At 59.9% G+C, this 17,882-nt stretch overlaps 1 protein-coding gene across 1 annotated transcript; it reads left to right on the forward strand.

The window, feature by feature from the left end:
- The first annotated feature begins 746 nt into the window (after nucleotides 1-746).
- On the forward strand, nucleotides 747-17,638 carry TBC1D2B (TBC1 domain family member 2B). Its single transcript, XM_056113835.1, has 13 exons — nucleotides 747-1,081; nucleotides 6,502-6,655; nucleotides 7,342-7,498; nucleotides 8,444-8,610; nucleotides 9,207-9,430; nucleotides 9,810-10,190; nucleotides 11,093-11,203; nucleotides 11,608-11,801; nucleotides 12,491-12,985; nucleotides 14,036-14,153; nucleotides 14,483-14,668; nucleotides 15,808-15,929; nucleotides 16,966-17,638. The coding sequence occupies exons 1-13, from the start codon at nucleotides 770-772 to the stop codon at nucleotides 17,156-17,158; spliced, it is 2,814 nt and encodes a 937-aa protein (XP_055969810.1). The 5' UTR covers nucleotides 747-769; the 3' UTR covers nucleotides 17,159-17,638.
- The last annotated feature ends 244 nt before the right edge of the window (nucleotides 17,639-17,882 follow it).

A 17,882-nucleotide genomic window follows, 5' to 3' on the forward strand; every position in this document is an offset into this window, starting at 1 on the left:
GAGGCTGAGGCGCTCTGGGAGGCTGAGGCGCTCTGGGAGGCTGAGGCGCTCTGAGAGGCTGAGGCGCTCTGAGAGGCTGAGGCTCTGAGAGGCTGAGGCGCTCTGGGAGGCTGAGGCGCTCTGGGAGGCTGAGGCGCTCTGGGAGGCTGAGGCGCTCTGAGAGGCTGAGGCGCTCTGAGAGGCTGAGGCTCTGAGAGGCTGAGGCGCTCTGGGAGGCTGAGGCGCTCTGAGAGGCTGAGGTGCTCTGGGAGGCTGAGGCGCCCTGGGAGGCTGAGGCGCCCTGGGAGGCTGAGGCGCTCTGGGAGGCTGAGGCGCCCTGGGAGGCTGAGGCTCTGAGAGGCTGAGGCGCCCTGGGAGGCTGAGGCTCTGAGAGGCTGAGGCGCCCTGGGAGGCTGAGGCTCTGAGAGGCTGAGGCGCCCTGGGAGGCTGAGGCTCTGAGAGGCTGAGGCGCCCTGGGAGGCTGAGGCTCTGGGAGGCTGAGGCGCCCTGGGAGGCTGAGGCGCTCTGAGAGGCTGAGGCGCCCTGGGAGGCTGAGGCGCCGGGAGACGGGGTGAGGGGGGAGAGGGGCCGCTGCGGTGACGGGCTGCGAGGGGCAGCCGGCGGCGGCTGCGTGGAGCCGCGGGGCGGGGGCGGGGCGGGGGCGCGCGCGGGCGCCGGCCGGGACTACAGCTCCCAGACGCCCTTGCGGGGGCGGGCGGGGGCGCGCGGGGGGCGCGCGGGGGCGGGGCGCGCGGGGCGGGGGCGCGCGGGCCCGGCGCGCGGGCGGGCGATGCCGGGGCCCGGGGCGCGGGCCGAGGAGCGCGGCGGCGAGGGCGCGGGCCCCGCGCGGCTCTGCGGGTACCTGCAGAAGCTGTCGGGCAAGGGCCCGCTGCGCGGCTACCGCAGCCGCTGGTTCGTGTTCGACGCGCGCCGCTGCTACCTGTACTACTTCAAGAGCCCCCAGGACGCGCTGCCCCTCGGCCACCTGGACATCGCCGACGCCTGCTTCAGCTACCAGGGCCCCGACGAGGCGGCGGAACCCGGCGCCGAGCCGCCCGCGCACTTCCAGGTGCACAGCGCGGACGGCGTCACGGTGCTCAAGGTGGGCGCGCCGCCTCCCTCCGGCCCCTCCCCGCCTTCCTGTCCGCCGCCGTCTGCACTTTCCGCAGCTCCTGGCCCGGACCCAGGTCTAGGCCGCAGTGGCTGGGTCCGTGGGCCCGGGCCCCTCCGGCGGCCGATTGCCCCGGAGGCCCCATCGGAGACCCCTGTGCAGGGGTGGCCCTCCAGCCACGGGCTTCGGGTCAAGTGGCAGGACCTCTCGGCCCCCGGTCGCAGTGGAGCAGTGGACAGGTGGAGGCTACTCGGATCCTTCCTGGCCTCGGAACCTCCTGCGAGAGCTCTGGCCGGTGTGGGGCCCTCGGGTCAGAAGGCAGAGTCCCCCAAACCTGGAAGAAGAACCCGCCTGGTCTCGGCTCCCAGCCGCCTCCCTGGTGTTGGCTTAGGTGGGGAGCAGGGCCTCTGTCCTGGCAGGCTCAGGTCCTGTCCCCTGCAGCCCAGCTCCTGCCCAGTGAGGCCCAGTGAGGCCTGAGAGTCCCACCCGCCCTGCCGGGCAGCCCCAGACCTCATGACTGTCTCCCGCCAGGCGGGCTGTGTCTGTGGCTTTGTGGGGAAGTACTAGAAGCAGGACCCTGTTTTACATCATCCCAGAGTCTGTGCTCGGTTCCACTGACCCCTGTTTGGTTGTGGGGAGACGGGGGCATGAACCCCTGAGCACTGTTATTTGGAGGGCCCTGCATGTCCAGGCTCTCTGGACCACTGGGCACCGGGATTCAGGGGCACAGCTGGGGCAGCCTTCTGAAATGGCCCAGGGGGAGGGCTTGTGGGGATGGAGCCCTCTCAAGTACCACTAGGCATCCTTCCTTTGGATGAGGGCTAAGCGTTTTAGCCCTGGTGCTGGTGCTCAGCGTTTTTCTGCTGCCCCCTGCCACGCCCTGGGCTACCGCCTCTCCAGAATGAGGGGCCTTGAGTCTTAGGGGAAGCCAGTCTCAGAATTTCTCGGTCGGCCTTGCTTCCTCCACTTGGGGGTCTGGAGGAGGCAACAGGGCTGGGGAACGGGCAGCCACTGTGGGCCAAGACAAGGCTGGGACTGGGCGTGTCTGGCAGCACCTGACCTGGCCCTGTCTCCTGGTAAAGTGGTGCCAGGATTGGGCCAGACAAGAACAGTGCTTTCCCTCCTTTGCCCTTTGCCAGGGAGTGAGTACTGCTGCTTCCCCACTGGCACCATCCCAGGCACGCCATCCCAGAGGTGGATGCTCTCTCACATGCACAAGCAGGTGTGAGCATAACGTGCAGATCTGCATGTGAGTGGAGTGGGACACATGAGTGCAAAGGCATGCCGGTGTAAGTGCATGCAAGTGGTGTGTGAGCCAGTGAGTGCGTGTGAGTGGTGTTACTGTGTTTGAGTGGGTGTGATCGTGTGTAGGTGCATGTGTGAGTTGGGTGTGATTATGTGAACGTGTGTGAGTGGGTGTGATTGTGAGTACACCTGTTAGTGTGTGTATTTATGTGTGTGGGGTGATTGGGTATGTGAGTGTGTGAGGACATCCGTGTGGGTGGGGTTGTGTGTGAGTGTGTGCCTCTGAGTGTGAGCAAATGTGATGGGTGTGATTGTGCGTGAGTGCATGTGTGAGTGTGTGATTGGGCATGAGCTCCTGTGAGTGTGAGTGGGCACAGGTGAGTGTGTGAGTATGTGTATGAATGTGAGCACACGTGAGTGCATGCAGTTTACGTGTGAGCACATGTAAGTGCATGTGATTGTGTGTTAACATGTGTGAGTGGATGTTTGAGCACATGAAGTCACAGACATTCACCTGAGCTGTTTGGCTGATGGACTGAGGGGCAGCAACTGATGGTGAGTCCTTGAGGAACAGCCAAGGACTCCAACCATCATGGGCAGCGCTTCTCTCTCATCCTGTGTGGCCTCAGAATGTAGCCGCATCTGTCAGTGGCTGTCCCAGGGACCTGCTTGCCCCCCCTCGTGCCCCATTGCCAGAGCAGAATTGGCTTCTGGGCTTCCCTGTGTAATTTTTTAGGCCAGGCGCCTCAGGGACCCACTTCCCTCCAGCCTCTGCATCTCGAGACCATCGCTGCAGGTGACTCCCCCAGGTGCCCGCCTGATGCTGTGCCTCCCTGCACTGCTCGCATCAGCTCATGTCTGGAAGCACACTCAGCTCTCTTCGAGCTCATCAGTGGGCTCTGAGGGCTCTGGCTGGCTTCCAGGGGCTCCACCAGCCTTTGGGGGGCTTGGATGTCGCTCTGATGAGTAGGCTTGGTCCTCCAGACCTTTGACGTTCTGTAGGAATAAGCAGGAGAGACAGAAATATCATTTAATGTCATTTCCTGGATGTTTGTTCCCGTCTAGAATTGGATTCTATGCCTCCTTTAAGTTCTCAGGTTTGTTGCTGGTGGCCCCAGTGCTAACGGGTTTGGTTTCACAGCCTTTTGTTGTTCTGCTCGCCCTGATACGTTGGTTCTCTGGCACTTGGTGCTACTTGTTTTTGTTGGGAGCCATACCCAGTGGTGCTCAGGAATTATTCCTGCCTCTGCTCAAGGATCACTCCTGGCGATGCTTGGGACTGTATGGGGTGCTTGGAATGGAACCAGCGCCTTTCCTGTGCTCTGGCCCCACCTGATGTTGCTTTGATTGCTGTAGCTGGTGAAACCCTGTTTGTGGGGCGGAGCTCAGGCCTCAGTTGGTCTCAGAATACTCAAAAGCGCTTCAAGACAGATTGGATCGTCTTTCCTTCTTTTTTGCTTTTTGCTCACACCCAGCAGTGCTCAGGGGTTACTCCTGGCTCTGCACTCAGGAATTACTCTTGATGGTGCATGGGGCTCTGTATGGGATGCCGGGGATTGAACCTAGGTCAGCTGTGTGCAAGGTAAACGCCTTACCCGCTGTACTATCGCTCCGGCCCCTGGATGGTCTTTTCTGCAGATGTTGGGTACCTCTCTTTGGAAGTGAGGTTTCGTTTCTCAGGATTTCTTACGTGGGAAGGGGCAGTGTGTCCAGAATCCTCTTTCATGCCGGCACTAAGGGCCTCCAGCTGGCAGTGTCTGTGCCCCCCCGCCCGTGGCTGTGAGCCCAGCCTTCCTTCTCTTCTGGTGGGTTCTGGCCGTCACTGTGCAGGAAGCCTTTGGCCTGAGCAGGAGTTTCAGGGCCTCCCACCCACCCCATGTTGGCTGCGGGCCCTACTGAGCTCTCACTCCTGCTTCCTCCCTGGGCTTACGTCAGATTCCCAGGAATGCTGTGAGCATCAGACGTGTGGCTTAGGGAACAGACGCGGGCGATGGTGGAGGCCTGTGCTCCCGATGCGCCCCTGCCTTCTGGAGCACCCTATGGGGTGTCTCATTCATGCTGCCTGCTGGGATGTGCTTGCATGACCCCACAGCCCCGTGTCTGTTGGCTGCCACAGTAGCAGAGGCAGATATATACCGCCTGGATCTGTCGGACCAAGACCAGGCCACGAGGAGGCTGGTTTGTTTCTCCATGTGATCAGACCAAGAGCCAAATCTCAGTTCTGCAGCAAACGGAAAATGCGAGGCTTTCCGGATTTCTGCCACGTCTGCAGACTGTTTAGTGCTGCACACTGTCTTATGATCTGGAGGGTTCTGGTCCAGAGGGAGGGAGGGCCTCAGGATTCCAGTGGCCCTGCCCACACCATCCAGGAGCCCCTTCGGACACTCCCCCCCACCCCACACACACACACTGGCCCCTCCCTAACCACTTACTGCTACTGGGAATTTGGAACAGAGACTTCAAGCACTTCTGTGCTTTCTGTATTCGTTTAAATGTTTTTGGGTCTTGAGGGCCCCACCCACAGGTGCTCAGGGCTTACTCCTGACGGTGAGCAGATGACCATATGGGGTGCTGGGGATTGTGGATTGTGCCTGCATGGCAGTCACCTCGCCTGCTGTACCCCAGTTCACACCAGCCCCACTTGACGTTTTTAAAAGGAAATGAACAACTGATCATCGTCTCCAGGAAGTTTTTTTCCTGCCTTATTGACTAGATTTCTGTGACATGAATAACATGTCAGATGTTGAAAGCATGTGATCGAAAGACTGTCCCGGGAATTACGTGAGACATGATGAAGCATTTACTAATCTAACTGTTCCTGAAACTTGGTGCTGGAGATGGGATGGGAAAAGGGTTTTTGTTTTTGTTTTGGGGCCACACGCGGTGGTGCTTGGGTGTTACTTCAGGTTTTCTGCTCAAGAATTGTTCCTACCAGTGCTTTGGGGACCATATGGGATGCCGAGGATCGAACCTGGTTTGGGTGCATGCAAAGCCAGTGCCTTATTCTCTGTACTATTGCTCCAGTCCTACTTTTTTTTATTTTCTTTCTTTTTTCTTTCTTTTTTGCTTTTTGGGTCACACCCGGCGATGCTCAGGGGTTACTCCTGGCTTTGCACTCAGGAATCACTCCCGGCGGTGCTTGGGGGACCATATGGGATGCTGGGAATCGAACCCGGGTCGGCCGCGTGCAAGGCAAATGCCCTATCCGCTGTGCTATCTCTCCAGCCCGGAACTAGAAATTCTTGAGACTCACTCAGACATACCGGCCTCAGAGGGCAGCCAGATTTCTGACCATGTGTTGCTGTGAGGCTGGAGAGTGACCAGGGCAATAGGAACGTGGCAGTGAGAAGGCAGCCCCTGTAGTCTCTCCCCAACCAGAGGCCTCAGGTCAGGCGGAGCAAGTGCATACACATGTATGTGATCACATGTACAAGTCACACATTCAGAGAACCCATGCAAGTACACACCAAGTGTGCTCTCAGAATCTTCATGCCTATACAGACTCTGCACATGTGCCCTCACATGTGTGTTCATGCGCAAGCTTGTGTGCATAATCTTCAGTTTTCACGTGCACATATCTGTGTGCCCACATACCAGACATACCTGCCTCTGAGCTGGGGCTCGCTGGGGGCCTCCCAGCAGGAGGCGGGCCTGGGGACTCAGCCTCTGCTGCTGTGACCTTTCTTGGCCCCTCCCCACCCAACTCTACTGCCAGTGCCTGGTTCTGCCTAGCTGTAGACCCAGACCTTCTGCCCCCTGCACCAGATGCCAGAGAGGCTCACGGCCCCAAGCAGCCTGACTTCTGCCCCTCCCCTGATCCTCCCTGCCCACTTGAGTGTCACCCCATCCTCTCCCTCTTTGAGGAGCTGGTCCCGCACACCGGCACTGCCTGTGCTCTGTCCCCCATCCCTGTGACCACACACTCCCCTGGGCCCCATTTCTCACTCATCCCCAGGGCTGACCTGTGCTCTGAGTTAAAGGCTCTTTCCCCTGTGATGTGTATCCTGTCCTGCATGCATGTCTGTGGCGGGCACCCTCTGGACCAGTTGGGCTTCCTGGGTCTGTATGAGTCTGAGTTTGAGGAGTAGGTCCAGCCTGGCCACTCTCCAGAGCAGGGGTGGCAAGGCTGGAAGGCTTCCAGTCTATGACTGGTCTTCCATTCCTAGGCTCCGAACTGCCAGCTCATGGCTCACTGGCTGCAGGAGCTACAGCAGAGGCGATGGGAGTACTGCACCAGCCTGGACATGCTCAAGGGGGATCACGGGGCCCCACCGGCATCCGGCGACGTGTCCACGGGCCTCGTGGCCAGAGACAACACAGGTGAGCCAGAAATGGGGCTGCCCTTTGCTGGAGGGCCACTCAGCCGGGAAACTCAGAATGAGGACGGTGACAGCCTGCAGGATCCACATGCCTGACAGGCCCTGCTGTGGGACAGGATGTGCAGGTGGACAGGAGGTGATGGTGCCCTCACCCTGCCCCGTAGGCAGACCAGCTGCATACAGGAGAGGGCGCGCACTCAGGCCCCAGGACACTGACTGACACTGACCCACTTTGTCCTGGGCTTGGCCACTCCCACATCTGGGCAGCCCTGGCCAGGTGCGGTGTGGAAAGCACGTGGGTCAGTGTTCCATATCCAAGGAAATCTGTGCTCTTTGCCGGCTATTTGAGTCCATGAGGGAAAGGGCTGCTGCTAAGTGTTCAGACGGGAAGAGGGGACAGCACCCCTCTGCCGGGCCTCCTCCCTCTAAAAGGTTTTTTTTTCTTTGTTTTTTGGGCTACACTCAGTGGTATTCAGGACTTATTCTTGACAGTCCTTGGGGGCCCAGAGCGGGGGTGCAGGGGATTGAACCCAGATTGGCTGTGTACAAGGCAAGTGCCCTCCCCACTAGGCTATCACTCTGGCCTGCCCCACCCCCCAGTTTTGGTTTTATTCAGGGAACCCATCATTGTTTGTGAAGTTTCTGCCAAAGCTTCCAATGATCCACATTTCCTTGCTCTTCCTTTAGACTCGGTGTTCCCTCATCCAGACACTTCTGCAGAGAAGGCCAGAAACGTCCTCGCTATGGAAACGGCTCCGGGAGGGCTGGTGGGCGAGTGCACGGCCGTCCCCACGCATCCCAGCTCCATCAATTTCTCTCTGAGGCAGTGGGGCACAGAGCTCAGGTGAGAGGGAGCTGGACTTAGGCAGTTTCTGGGAACAGGCCAGCCGTGCTGCAGTCAGGGGCAGGCCTGCATGGCCGAAATGCTCCACACTCAGGCCCAGCTTCCTGTCTCCTCCGACGCAGAGCAGCATCCTGGGAGGAGCCAGGTCTGTTGGGAGGGAGGGTCCCTGGGTATTTCTCTGGGGAAATGCTGCCAAGATGCCAGTTGCATGCTGTGCTGCTCAGTCAGTTAAAATAGACACCCAGGGACCCGAGCAATAGCACAGCTGGAGGGGCCAGGGTCCATCCCCAGCACCCCATATGGTCCCCTGAGTCCACCAGGAGTGATACCTGAATGCAGAGTCAGGAGTAAGCCCTGAACATGGCTGGGAATTGCCCCCCCCCCCCAAAAAAAAAACCTAAACTAAAAACAACTCATTATTATGCCGAAGCAGGGGGGCATTTGCCTTGCAGGCTGCCTCTCTGGGTTTGATCTCCAGTATCACTTATGATCTCCTGAGTACCGCCAGGAATAACTCCTGAGTGCAGACCTAGGAATAATCCCTGAGCACTGCCAGCTGTGGTCCAAAAAACAAAAACAAAAACCAAGAAATTAAAAAACATATTAAGCTGTGCATGCAGCAGGCCATCATGACCACAGCTGATCCAGAATATTCTCTTTCACTCTAGCAGGGCACCCCCACCCCAGTGATTAGCAAGTGTCCCATTCTGTCCACCAGCTCTTCCAGTTCTCTCCTGCATGCATCTGTTTCCTCAGGACTTGCCCATCCCAGTCTCCTTTCACTCGACAGACACTCCTCCAGCAGCATCTCCTGGTCACCTTTCTTTTTCCCGTGGGTCCTATAGTTGGTGTCACTCACAGGGACCCCACGGATGGAGCATGTGGTTCTTGCAGGTATAGCCCGTGTCCGCTGCCTGGCTAGCACACAGCTCCTTTTCCCAACAGAAATTCCATGTCTTCTCTGCGACCTGGAAGAGGCCACAGCGATGGGCGCAAGAGCGTGTTTTACACCAATGAGGAGTGGGAGATCCTGGACCCCAGCCCCAAGGAGCTGGAGGAGTCTCTGGTGGTCACCGAGGAGCGGAGACGCCCGATGCCTGAAGGGAACAAAGGTAGAAGCCTGGACGGCACGGCTGCTGCCCAATGCCCCCTCTGCAGGGGAGGGTCTTGTCTGTCTGCTTTTGAGTCTCCTGGAGATGCAAGTCCTTCGTTTGTACTCCCGTGGTCTGGGGCGAGAACATGGTCACACTTCCCCTGTGTTTATAACTGAGGAGTTGTAAATGGAGAGTTTTGCCCTCAGGCAGATCTAAGAAGTTAGGTGAGGGGGCACAGCTAGGAGGGCATTTGCCTTGCACGCAGCCAACTGGGTTCGATCCACTGCACCACATAGAGTCCCCCCAGCTGGCCAGGAGTGATCCCTGAGCGCAGGGACAATAGGAAGTCCTTAGCACAGCTGGGTGTGGCCCCCAAGCAAAAGAAAAATAGAAGTCAGGCGAGTCCTCAGCCATAGGAACCCTGTGCGCCTTTGGGGTGCCTGGGAGGCAGCTGGGGGTGCTCCCTGGCGTCCCTCCTGACCCCTGTGTACCTGAGTCAGGAGCAGGTGCTGAGCCTGGATTCTCCCAGGGAGCACCGCGTCCTCGCAGCCTGCCATCCAGGGGCCTGCATGGCTTGCGAAGGGAAGAGCCAGTTTTGTTTTGTTTTCGCGTAGGAGTTACCAGCTTCCCCTTTGATCTGGGGCGTCTTCCCTCCAAAGCAAAGCGCCCCATGAGAGACATGATTGGGTTGTACAGAAGCCGGCAGGGCAGCGGCAGCGGCAGCGGCAGCGGCAGCGGCAGCAGCGAACCGGCCGTTGAGGGGCCCACAGGCAGCACCGACATGCAGAGTCTACAGGAGGAGCTGGTGCAGCTGAAGAAAGAGCTCTCCAGCCAGAAGGTACCTGCTACCCCCTGGCCTCCGGGCCGGGCCGGGCCTCCCTCCCCCCCACCCCCTTGCAAGCCCTATGTTGCCCACCTGCTCTCCTGCCCTTGTCCCGGTCTTTTCCTTTCTGTGGTGCCGAGAGGACAGTGGGGCCGGTGCTCTGACACTGACCCCCCACGCCTCCCCTCAGACCTGGACACTGCAGATCAGATCGGCTTCCTGTTCACTGTCCCCCCTCCTCACCTCTCCCCTCTCTCGCAAGAGGAAGTTGGCTGTAAGCCTTTTCAGTTGGGTTTCAGCATTTCCGCAGATTCCCGCAGCCGCTCCCCGTGGAGCCGAGCCGGGAGTGTTTCCGCTCCCCTCCCCCAGCGCTGCCCTCCCTGCCCCCCTCCAGGAACTGGTGCGGCTACTGCAGCAGACTCTGCGCTCCTCCCAATATGACAAGTACTTCACGAGCAGCCAGCTGTGCGAGGGTGTCCCGCAGGGCTCCCTGGAGCTCCTGCACCAGAAGGACGCGCAGATCCTGGGCCTGGCCGGGCAGCTGGAGCGGCTGGGCGCTGAGAAGGAGAGCCAGCAGCTGGAGGTGCGGACACTGAAGCATAAGGTGGGCGAGCTCAGCGAGCGGCTGGGCATGCTGCTGGAGACCATCCAGGCCAAGGACGAGGTCATCATCAAGCTGTCGCGGCAGCTCAGCGAGGACAACGCCGCTCCCAGCGTACCTCCCAGCTCCCCGTCGGGCCCCGACAAGGACCTGCTGGAGCTGGACCGGCTGAAGGTCAGCTGGAGCTGGGCCCTTGAGTCCCTGCCGTGCCCCTGTAGCTCTGCTGTCGTGACCACAGCACCCTCCCTCAGATGAGCGTCCCCTCAGCGAGCATCCTGGAGCCTAATTCAGTCCCAGGGCTGGTCCATCCCTGTGTGGGGTCACTGCCTTCAGCAGGGCTGGCTTCCACTCCCCCACTGCCTCGGCCACTGTAGACCTGCTGGGCCTGGCTGCATCCTGTCTAGCCGGCCAGCTCTCGCAGGCTGAACCCAAGGAAAAAATGAAGCTGCTATGGCCAGGGGCTCCTGGCCAGGGCTCTCCACAGCCCACGAGGCCCAGTGCATAGTGGTAGGGCTTCTGTCTGAGTCAGAGAATCTTCTGGTGAAGTAGCCCTGGTCCTGGCCTGGGAGACACACTGTCACTTTCCGTGCCCCTGGCAAGCCTGGTCCCTGCACCTTGCAGAGCTGTCTTGTCCACAGGCATGTCCCTGAGGGCAGGGGTGAGGTGGGTCCTGGTCAGGCTGGTTCAGGCCTGCCACACAGTGCCTCCGGGGTGAGTGTTGGGCAGGTTAGAAGCCGGGGGAGAGCATCCTAGCAGTCAAGAAATGGCAGCGTTGCTGGGACGAGGCCAGTCCATCTGACATCAGTACCAGTGCCCAGCGCCATGAGGCAGGGGCACCCTGAGAGAAGCAGGACAGTGGCAGACACCCCATCTTGTCCTTGCCACCAGTCATGTGTTCAGACCTGGGAACCCGCATCCTCTGTGTATCTCTGTCCAAATGGCACGAGGACCTGGTGTCCGGGTAGCACTAGGGGTTGGTGGTGGGGCGCGGTCGTAGCTCCCAGATGCCACTCAGGGTCTGCAGAACGCACACTGGACAGCGCAGCCAACCAGAGCGCCTGCTTTTCTCTCCACAGGACAGTCTGCAGGGCTATAAAACCCAAAATAAATTTCTGAATAAGGAAATTCTTGAGCTCTCGGCTCTGCGGAGAAATGCAGAAAGGAGAGAGAGGGACCTGATGGCCAAGGTGCGTCTGGTGTGTTTCCTGGGCCAGAGCCTGGGGCCTATCCATCGCCCCCACAGTGCAGGGGTGGGCTTGAGGGCAGAGCTGTGGGGACGCGACAGAAATACCAGCACCACCTTGTCCACCCCAAGAGCCGTTGCTCACATTAAACCTCTGAGTACCCTGAGGCCTTTGGGGAGAGTGTGTGGTTTGTGGACAGTGACGTGAGTGTGGCTGCAGAGGGCTTTGCAGACTGCAAGGCACCAGCAGCTCTCACTGTTCCTTGTTCCCCCAGGCGTGGGGGAAGTCCGCAGCTTCTGTCCCCTCCCTGTCCATCTCTAGCTGAGGCTGCCTGCCTTGAACATGTCTGGAACAGGGGGGCTGGTCACCCTCCACTCGCTGGGCTCTGACCCCCCAACTCTCCACAGTACTCCAGCCTGGAGGCCAAACTCTGCCAGATCGAGAGCAAGTACCTCATCCTGCTCCAGGAAGTAAGGACGCCCGTCTGCTCGGAGGGGCCTGGGCCTGCCCGTGAGGTCATCGCACAGTTGCTGGAGGATGCCCTGCAGGTGGACGGCCCCGAGCAGCCAGAGCAAGCCCTCCTCAAACCGCCCCTGGTCAGGTGAGTTTGCAGCGAGCAGCCCCGAAGCACAGCAGTCCTGCACAATAGTGCCTGACCAGCCCCTTCCCGCACCAGACCTAGTGAGGGCTGCAGGCAGCTCCCCCAGCTTTCCTGCCCTCTCACCTCTCAGCTCCTCTGCAAGTGTTTGGGGACAGCGACACTTTTCATGCACAGGCGCCTGTTAGCATCAGTTCCTGAAATGATCGGGTTGACTCTGACACTGGTCACCTGTCTCCCAGGGCCAGCAAGTGCCGCTCCGCTCCCTTGTCCCCATGCCTGTGCACAGAAGTGGGAACCAGCAGGGCGCCCCATCAGGCACTCTGCCTTCACTCTGCCCCCTGTGCACATATTTTGGGGGGCTGACACTGGTCTTAGCCCATGCAGGTGCTCACATCCAGCACTGCTGCATCTATGAATGTGGCCGGCTCAGTCTCTGCCCCTGCCTGGCCTGTGCTCAGCTGTTCGTATAGGGGTGGCTGCAGCTCTGGGCCACGGCTGATCAGCGCTGCTGCCTCCTCTCTGCCTGTCATCACGCTTTGGGCCTGCAGCCATCCAGAACAGGGCTTTGTGGGGTCTAGGGAGGACAGAGCCAGACCTGGCCCCTCCCACACTGAGGAGGAGGTCAGGGTGGGATCCCCATTCTTGACTCTGTGACTGAGTGTCTCAGAGTCCGGCACTTCTCTTCGCAGCGAGTATGACATTTATGGATTCAGGACTGTCCCCGAGGATGACGAGGAGGAGAAGCTGGTGGCCAGGGTGCGAGCCCTGGACCTGAAGACGCTACACCTAACGGAGACCCAGGAGGTGTCCACGGGGGTGAAGTGGGAGAACTTCCTGGCGAGCACTGTCAACCGGGAGATGGCCTGCTGCCCGGAGCTGAAGGGCCTGATCCGCGCGGGCATCCCGCATGAACACCGCCCCAAGGTGTGGAAGTGGTGCGTGGACCTGCATGCACGCAAGTTCAAGGATAGTGCCGAGCCCGGCTACTTCCAGTCGCTGCTGGAGAAGGCGCTGGCACGGCAGAACCCGGCCTCCAAACAGATCGAGCTGGACCTGCTGCGCACACTGCCCAACAACAAGCACTACGCGGGCCCCACATCCGACGGCGTCCAGCGCCTGCGCAACGTCCTGCTGGCCTTCTCCTGGCGCAACCCCGACATCGGCTACTGCCAGGGCCTGAACCGGTACGTGCTGCCGCCCAGGCCTCTGTGGCCCTGCAGGTCTGTGCTGTATGGGCACGTGCATGCCCAGCTGGTCCTCCCCTCGGCCGTCTCCTGGAAGCACAGGAAGCTCCCACACATCGAGAGGGAGGAGCAGGGCCCTGCCAGCTCGGACGTTGGCCCCTACTCGGAAAGCACCAGAAGCTGCTTCCTCTACCCTCACATGCCACCCCTCGAGTGTAGCGGGCTCTCACGGGCAGGAGGGCCTCAGCTAGTGGGGCTCATGCTCCAAGCACCAAACTGGGCACCTCCCAGCCCAGGATCTCCCTGCAGATGTGCCCCCCTTCCCAGAGGCCAGGAATGCCCCTGGTCCGCAGACCCGGTGGGTCCACATTGCCCCACCTCTTATGCTCCACCCTGTGTTTCTGGCCGCTGAGCTGGTCTGTCTCCTTTGCGCCTCTGACCAGAGAGACCCTCTCATTGGATTTGCCCCTTTGTACTTTCCTGGGCGAAGTCCAGGGGACAGAGTCCTGTGCTCACTCCATGTGAGCCTGCATCCTCATGCTGTATTTGACCTCGGGCTTTGGTCTCTGCCCTGCTCCTCGCTGTCCCTGTCCCTTGGTTTTTCCACCTTTCTCTTCCGCATTCCACTCACAGCAGCCCTCGGGTTTTGGCTTTCTTTTCTTTTTTTTTTTTTTCAGAGAAGCTCATGGGATTTCTTGAAGGGGGAAAATCATATGGGCGGGAGTGATAGGACAGAGCGGAGGGCATTTGCCTTGCATGCAGCCAATCTGGGTTTAATCCCCAGCACCCCATATTGTTCCCCAAGCTCCGCCAGGAGTAATCCCTGAGTGCAGAGCCAGGAGTAACCCCTGAGCACTGCCAGGTATGACCCCAAAAAAGAGAAAAAAATCACGTTTTGACAAGGGCTGAGCGCAGTGACCTGCAGGGCCCTGGTGGCGGGCCGGACAGCCACTTCCTGCCACTTCCTCCCATCCTCTGCTGCTTCTGTTGTGTCGCTCTCCTGCCCCTCCCCCGTGCTCATCCCTCCCCACCCACGTGTTCTACCTGCAGGTTGGCAGCAGTGGCTCTCCTTTACCTGGACCAGGAAGATGCTTTCTGGTGCCTGGTCACCATCGTGGAGGTGTTCATGCCCCGGGACTACTACACGAAGACTCTCTTAGGGTCACAGGTATGAGAGGACTCAGCGAATGAGGCAGAGCCTGAGAGTGGCCTGGCCGCAGGCTGTGCTGCCCCATACAGATGCCAGTGGTCCATCGCCCTCCTGGAGACCAGCCAGGATCGGGTGTGTGTGGTGTGTGGGTTCCAGGAGTGGTGGGAGTGCACAGAGGCGCCTGGGAAACCCGGACGTGTCAGAGCAGGCCAGGCCTGCGGGGGTTCCTAAGCCCAAGTAGTTTGCATGTGCTGGGCACGTGCCTTGTTGCGTGTCTTGTGAGTACATGCCCACCCATGGCTGGTCCACCCTGAGCCGGTACTGACCCACTCCTTCCTGCCATGCAGGTGGACCAGCGGGTGTTCAGGGACCTCATGAGTGAGAAGTTGCCCCGTGTGCACGCACACCTGGAGCAACACCAGGTCGACTACACACTCATCACCTTCAACTGGTTCCTGGTGGTGTTCGTGGACAGTGTCGTCAGTGATGTGCTCTTCAAGATTTGGGACTCATTCCTCTACGAGGGGCCCAAGGTGGGTGCCTGGGTGAGTGGGGCACTCGGGCTCCTCTCTCCTGAGCATTTGCAGGCCAGCCCGGCACCTCTGGTTGGGACATAGCTCATCCCCACATGCCAGTCCCCAAGCTTCCCCTTGGACCATGTGCAGCCCCAGCACTAGGCTGTGGCCTTGTGACCCCTGAGACTGCTGGGGAAAGCGTCACTGCATCCTTGCGCCCTCACACCAACAGATGCTACTTGGCCCAGAATCTCTGGGAAATAGCTCCAGGCCTCCTGAACACTGCCTAGGAGACCACGCAAGACCTTGTGTGGCCTTTCCAGACTTACACTCATCCTGTCACACAAACAGCAGGATACCCCCACCTCCCACATTTGTTGAGAGGATATAAAGGTCTGGTCAACAGGGCTTCCACACAGCCACCAGGTAGTGCTCGACAGACTGGCAGTTTGGGGGCTCGAACCTGAGTATCCCACGTGTAAAACATGGCTCAGCCCTCTGAGCTCCTGGAGGCATCTGCATGCAAGTCTGCTTCGGGTGGGAGCGCATGCAGGTGTCCAGCCCTCCAGAGGGCACCCAAACGTCCCCAGTGCACTGTGACCTCTCCTGGGCTGGAGGAGGGCTGTCTGGCTCCTCCCTAACCTAGGGAGTGGCCTTCCTCTAGGTGCTGCACCCGTGGGGCAGACCAGGGGGTGCTGGGTTTTGTGGTTGGGGCTGCTCTGCCCCGCCGCCGGCCCAGGCACCCTGTGTATCCGGGCAGGTCTGTGCCCTCCATGGCCCGGCACACACTGCTCTGATGTTTGATGACCATTAGGGATTCTCTCCAGCCCCCAGTGCTTCCTCCTGTGCCAGTGTCTGTCTGCCATGGTCTGCTGAAGCCCCAGAATCTGTCTCAGCTATAGCCCCCCAGGCCCAGGGCTTTGTTGCAGAAGCTGCCTGGGGTCTGGGGGGCTCGGCTGAGAGTGTCTGAGCAAAGACCTGGTTTGAGCAAAGACTGATTTCTCCTCACCCTTGACTAACACAGCCGGCAGGGCAAGGAGGGCCCCACGAGCTAGCTGCAGTTTCCTGCAGGCAATTGCTTTAAGAAAGGGTCTCATGGCCTGGAATCCGCCCCCACCTTGTCTGCTCACACGGGTGGTGCCCCCCCGACCCCCCAGGTGATATTCCGATTTGCCCTGGCGCTCTTCAAGTACAAGGAAGAGGAGGTGCTGAGGCTGCAGGAGCCCATGGCCATCTTCAAGTATCTCCGCTCCTTCACCCGTACTGTCTTGGATGCCCGGTGAGTCTGGGCAGAGGTGGACAGGGGGTCTCTGGCCTTTCAGGGCCTCCTTGGAGTTTCTAGCAATGGGGGGAGCAGGCCGGGGTGCCCGACTCAAGCAAGGGACACTGCAGTCTATAGCTGCCCTCAAGCCAGCACCTCAGCTGTGTGAGAGGCATGAAGTGATACTGAGGACACGTAAGTCCCAGAGAGGCTCATGGCCCAGAGACTTTCTGTCTGGTGCCTGGAGATGAGCCAGCTGCCAGGGTCAATGGTCAGAACCTAGGGGATGGGAGAAGCCAGTAGGGCCAATGTTGTCACCTGTGGGGCAGCAGGTGGGGGCCTGGTTTGGGCAGTGTGGGGCACTGTGTTCCTCTTGGAGCAGAGCACCAGGTGAGAAGCAGGAGAGGCGAGGGGTCGCCCCACCCCAGAGCCAGAGCACTCTGGACCAGAACAGTATGCTCTGCGGTAGGCCTTGGTTGGGCCATCCGTTGAAAGGCGGGCCATACTTAGTCCTTTTAAGGAAAGTGCACTTTTTATTTTGGTTTGGGGGCTGTTCCCTGTTTGGGAGTCACCCCTGTAGTGTTTGGGGCACACCTAGCCACGCATGCCTGAGCTCTGCAGATAGCAGGACACAGACCCACCACCCCGTGTGCCCTGCACTGCCACCTGGCGGGCAGCTCTGGTCACTGCTTCAGGGTCGACCTGTGTCAATGTGGTGGGTGAGTCTGTGGGAGCCGCCTCCGCCCCCCCACATCTTCTTGGGTCCAGAGAAAGGAGTTCTTCAGGGCAACTCCAAGAAACAGGACATTGCCCAGCTCTGTCCCAGGAGCCTGGTGGTGGCATGGCCTGGGGCCCCTTTAATGCCATGCACATCATCAGCTGGTGGTCAGCCACCGGACTCCGGTGCCAGCCAGAAAGCCAGGCAGCAGTTCCAGTGCAGATGTGGTCAGGCACCTTCCGTGGGCATGAGCATGGGCACAGGCCTGAGGGTAGCGGAGAGGGGGGACAGCTGTGCCGCGTGCGGTGGCCGTGCTGATGCTGTTTCTCACTACAGGAAGCTGATCAGCATCTCATTCGGGGATCTGAACCCCTTCCCACTGCGGCAGATCCGGAACCGGCGCGCCTACCACCTGGAGAAGGTGCGGCTGGAGCTTACAGAGCTGGAAGCCATCCGGGAAGACTTTGTGAGGGAGCGGGACGCCAGCCCCAACAAGGGGGAGCTGGTCAGTGATGAGGAGGATACCTGAGCCCCCACCTCACCGCAGGGGCCCAGAGGCGCTGCCCATCCTGCAGGGGCTCTGCTCTGCTCAAGCCATTTCCAACCAGCTGGTGAGTGACCAGCTAGCCGTTTCTGTGACCTGTGCACACGTCTTCCAGGCTGCGAACTATAAGGCTGGATGGTGGTGGGGTCCATGTACCCCAACACTGCTTAGCACGAGGATTCCAGGGCAGAGGCAGGCCTCCTCAGAAAGGTCAACCTGTCCACTTCAAAACAGCTTCTAGATCCAGAATGGTGTGTCCCTAAGGGGCATGCAGGCTGTGGGACTCCCAGCAGTAGCCCCCCAGCTGGCTCTGGCGAGGGCTGGGCACAGTGCTTCCTATGGCTCCTGCAGAGGCAGCCCTCGCCATTGTGGCACCCGGCCCTCTAGTCTCCAGAGGCACTGAGCACGGCCAGGTCCTTGTACCCTGGCTCTGGCTCTCCTCTCTGTTGAGGGCTTCTCTGACTGTGAAAAGATCAGCATGGGCCGTGTGGCCTCAGCCAAAGAGAAGGACCGATGGCATGCAGGCCCCTCTAGGGGCGTCAGTAACTTGTTGGCTTCTGGACAGTCCGAGGCACCGGTGGACCGAGCTCCTGGGTCCCAGTCAGTGTATCAGTGGAATTTCCCATGGGGAGGCAGTGGCCTATCTTTGGCCAGAGCCTCTGCCAGGTGATGCAGACATCCTGAGGGGCTCAGGAGGCCCCCCAGGGGG

Source organism: Sorex fumeus, unplaced genomic scaffold (genome assembly GCF_029834395.1).
Source record: "Sorex fumeus unplaced genomic scaffold, SorFum_2.1 ptg000024l, whole genome shotgun sequence".
NCBI classification, from domain to species: Eukaryota; Metazoa; Chordata; class Mammalia; order Eulipotyphla; family Soricidae; genus Sorex; species Sorex fumeus.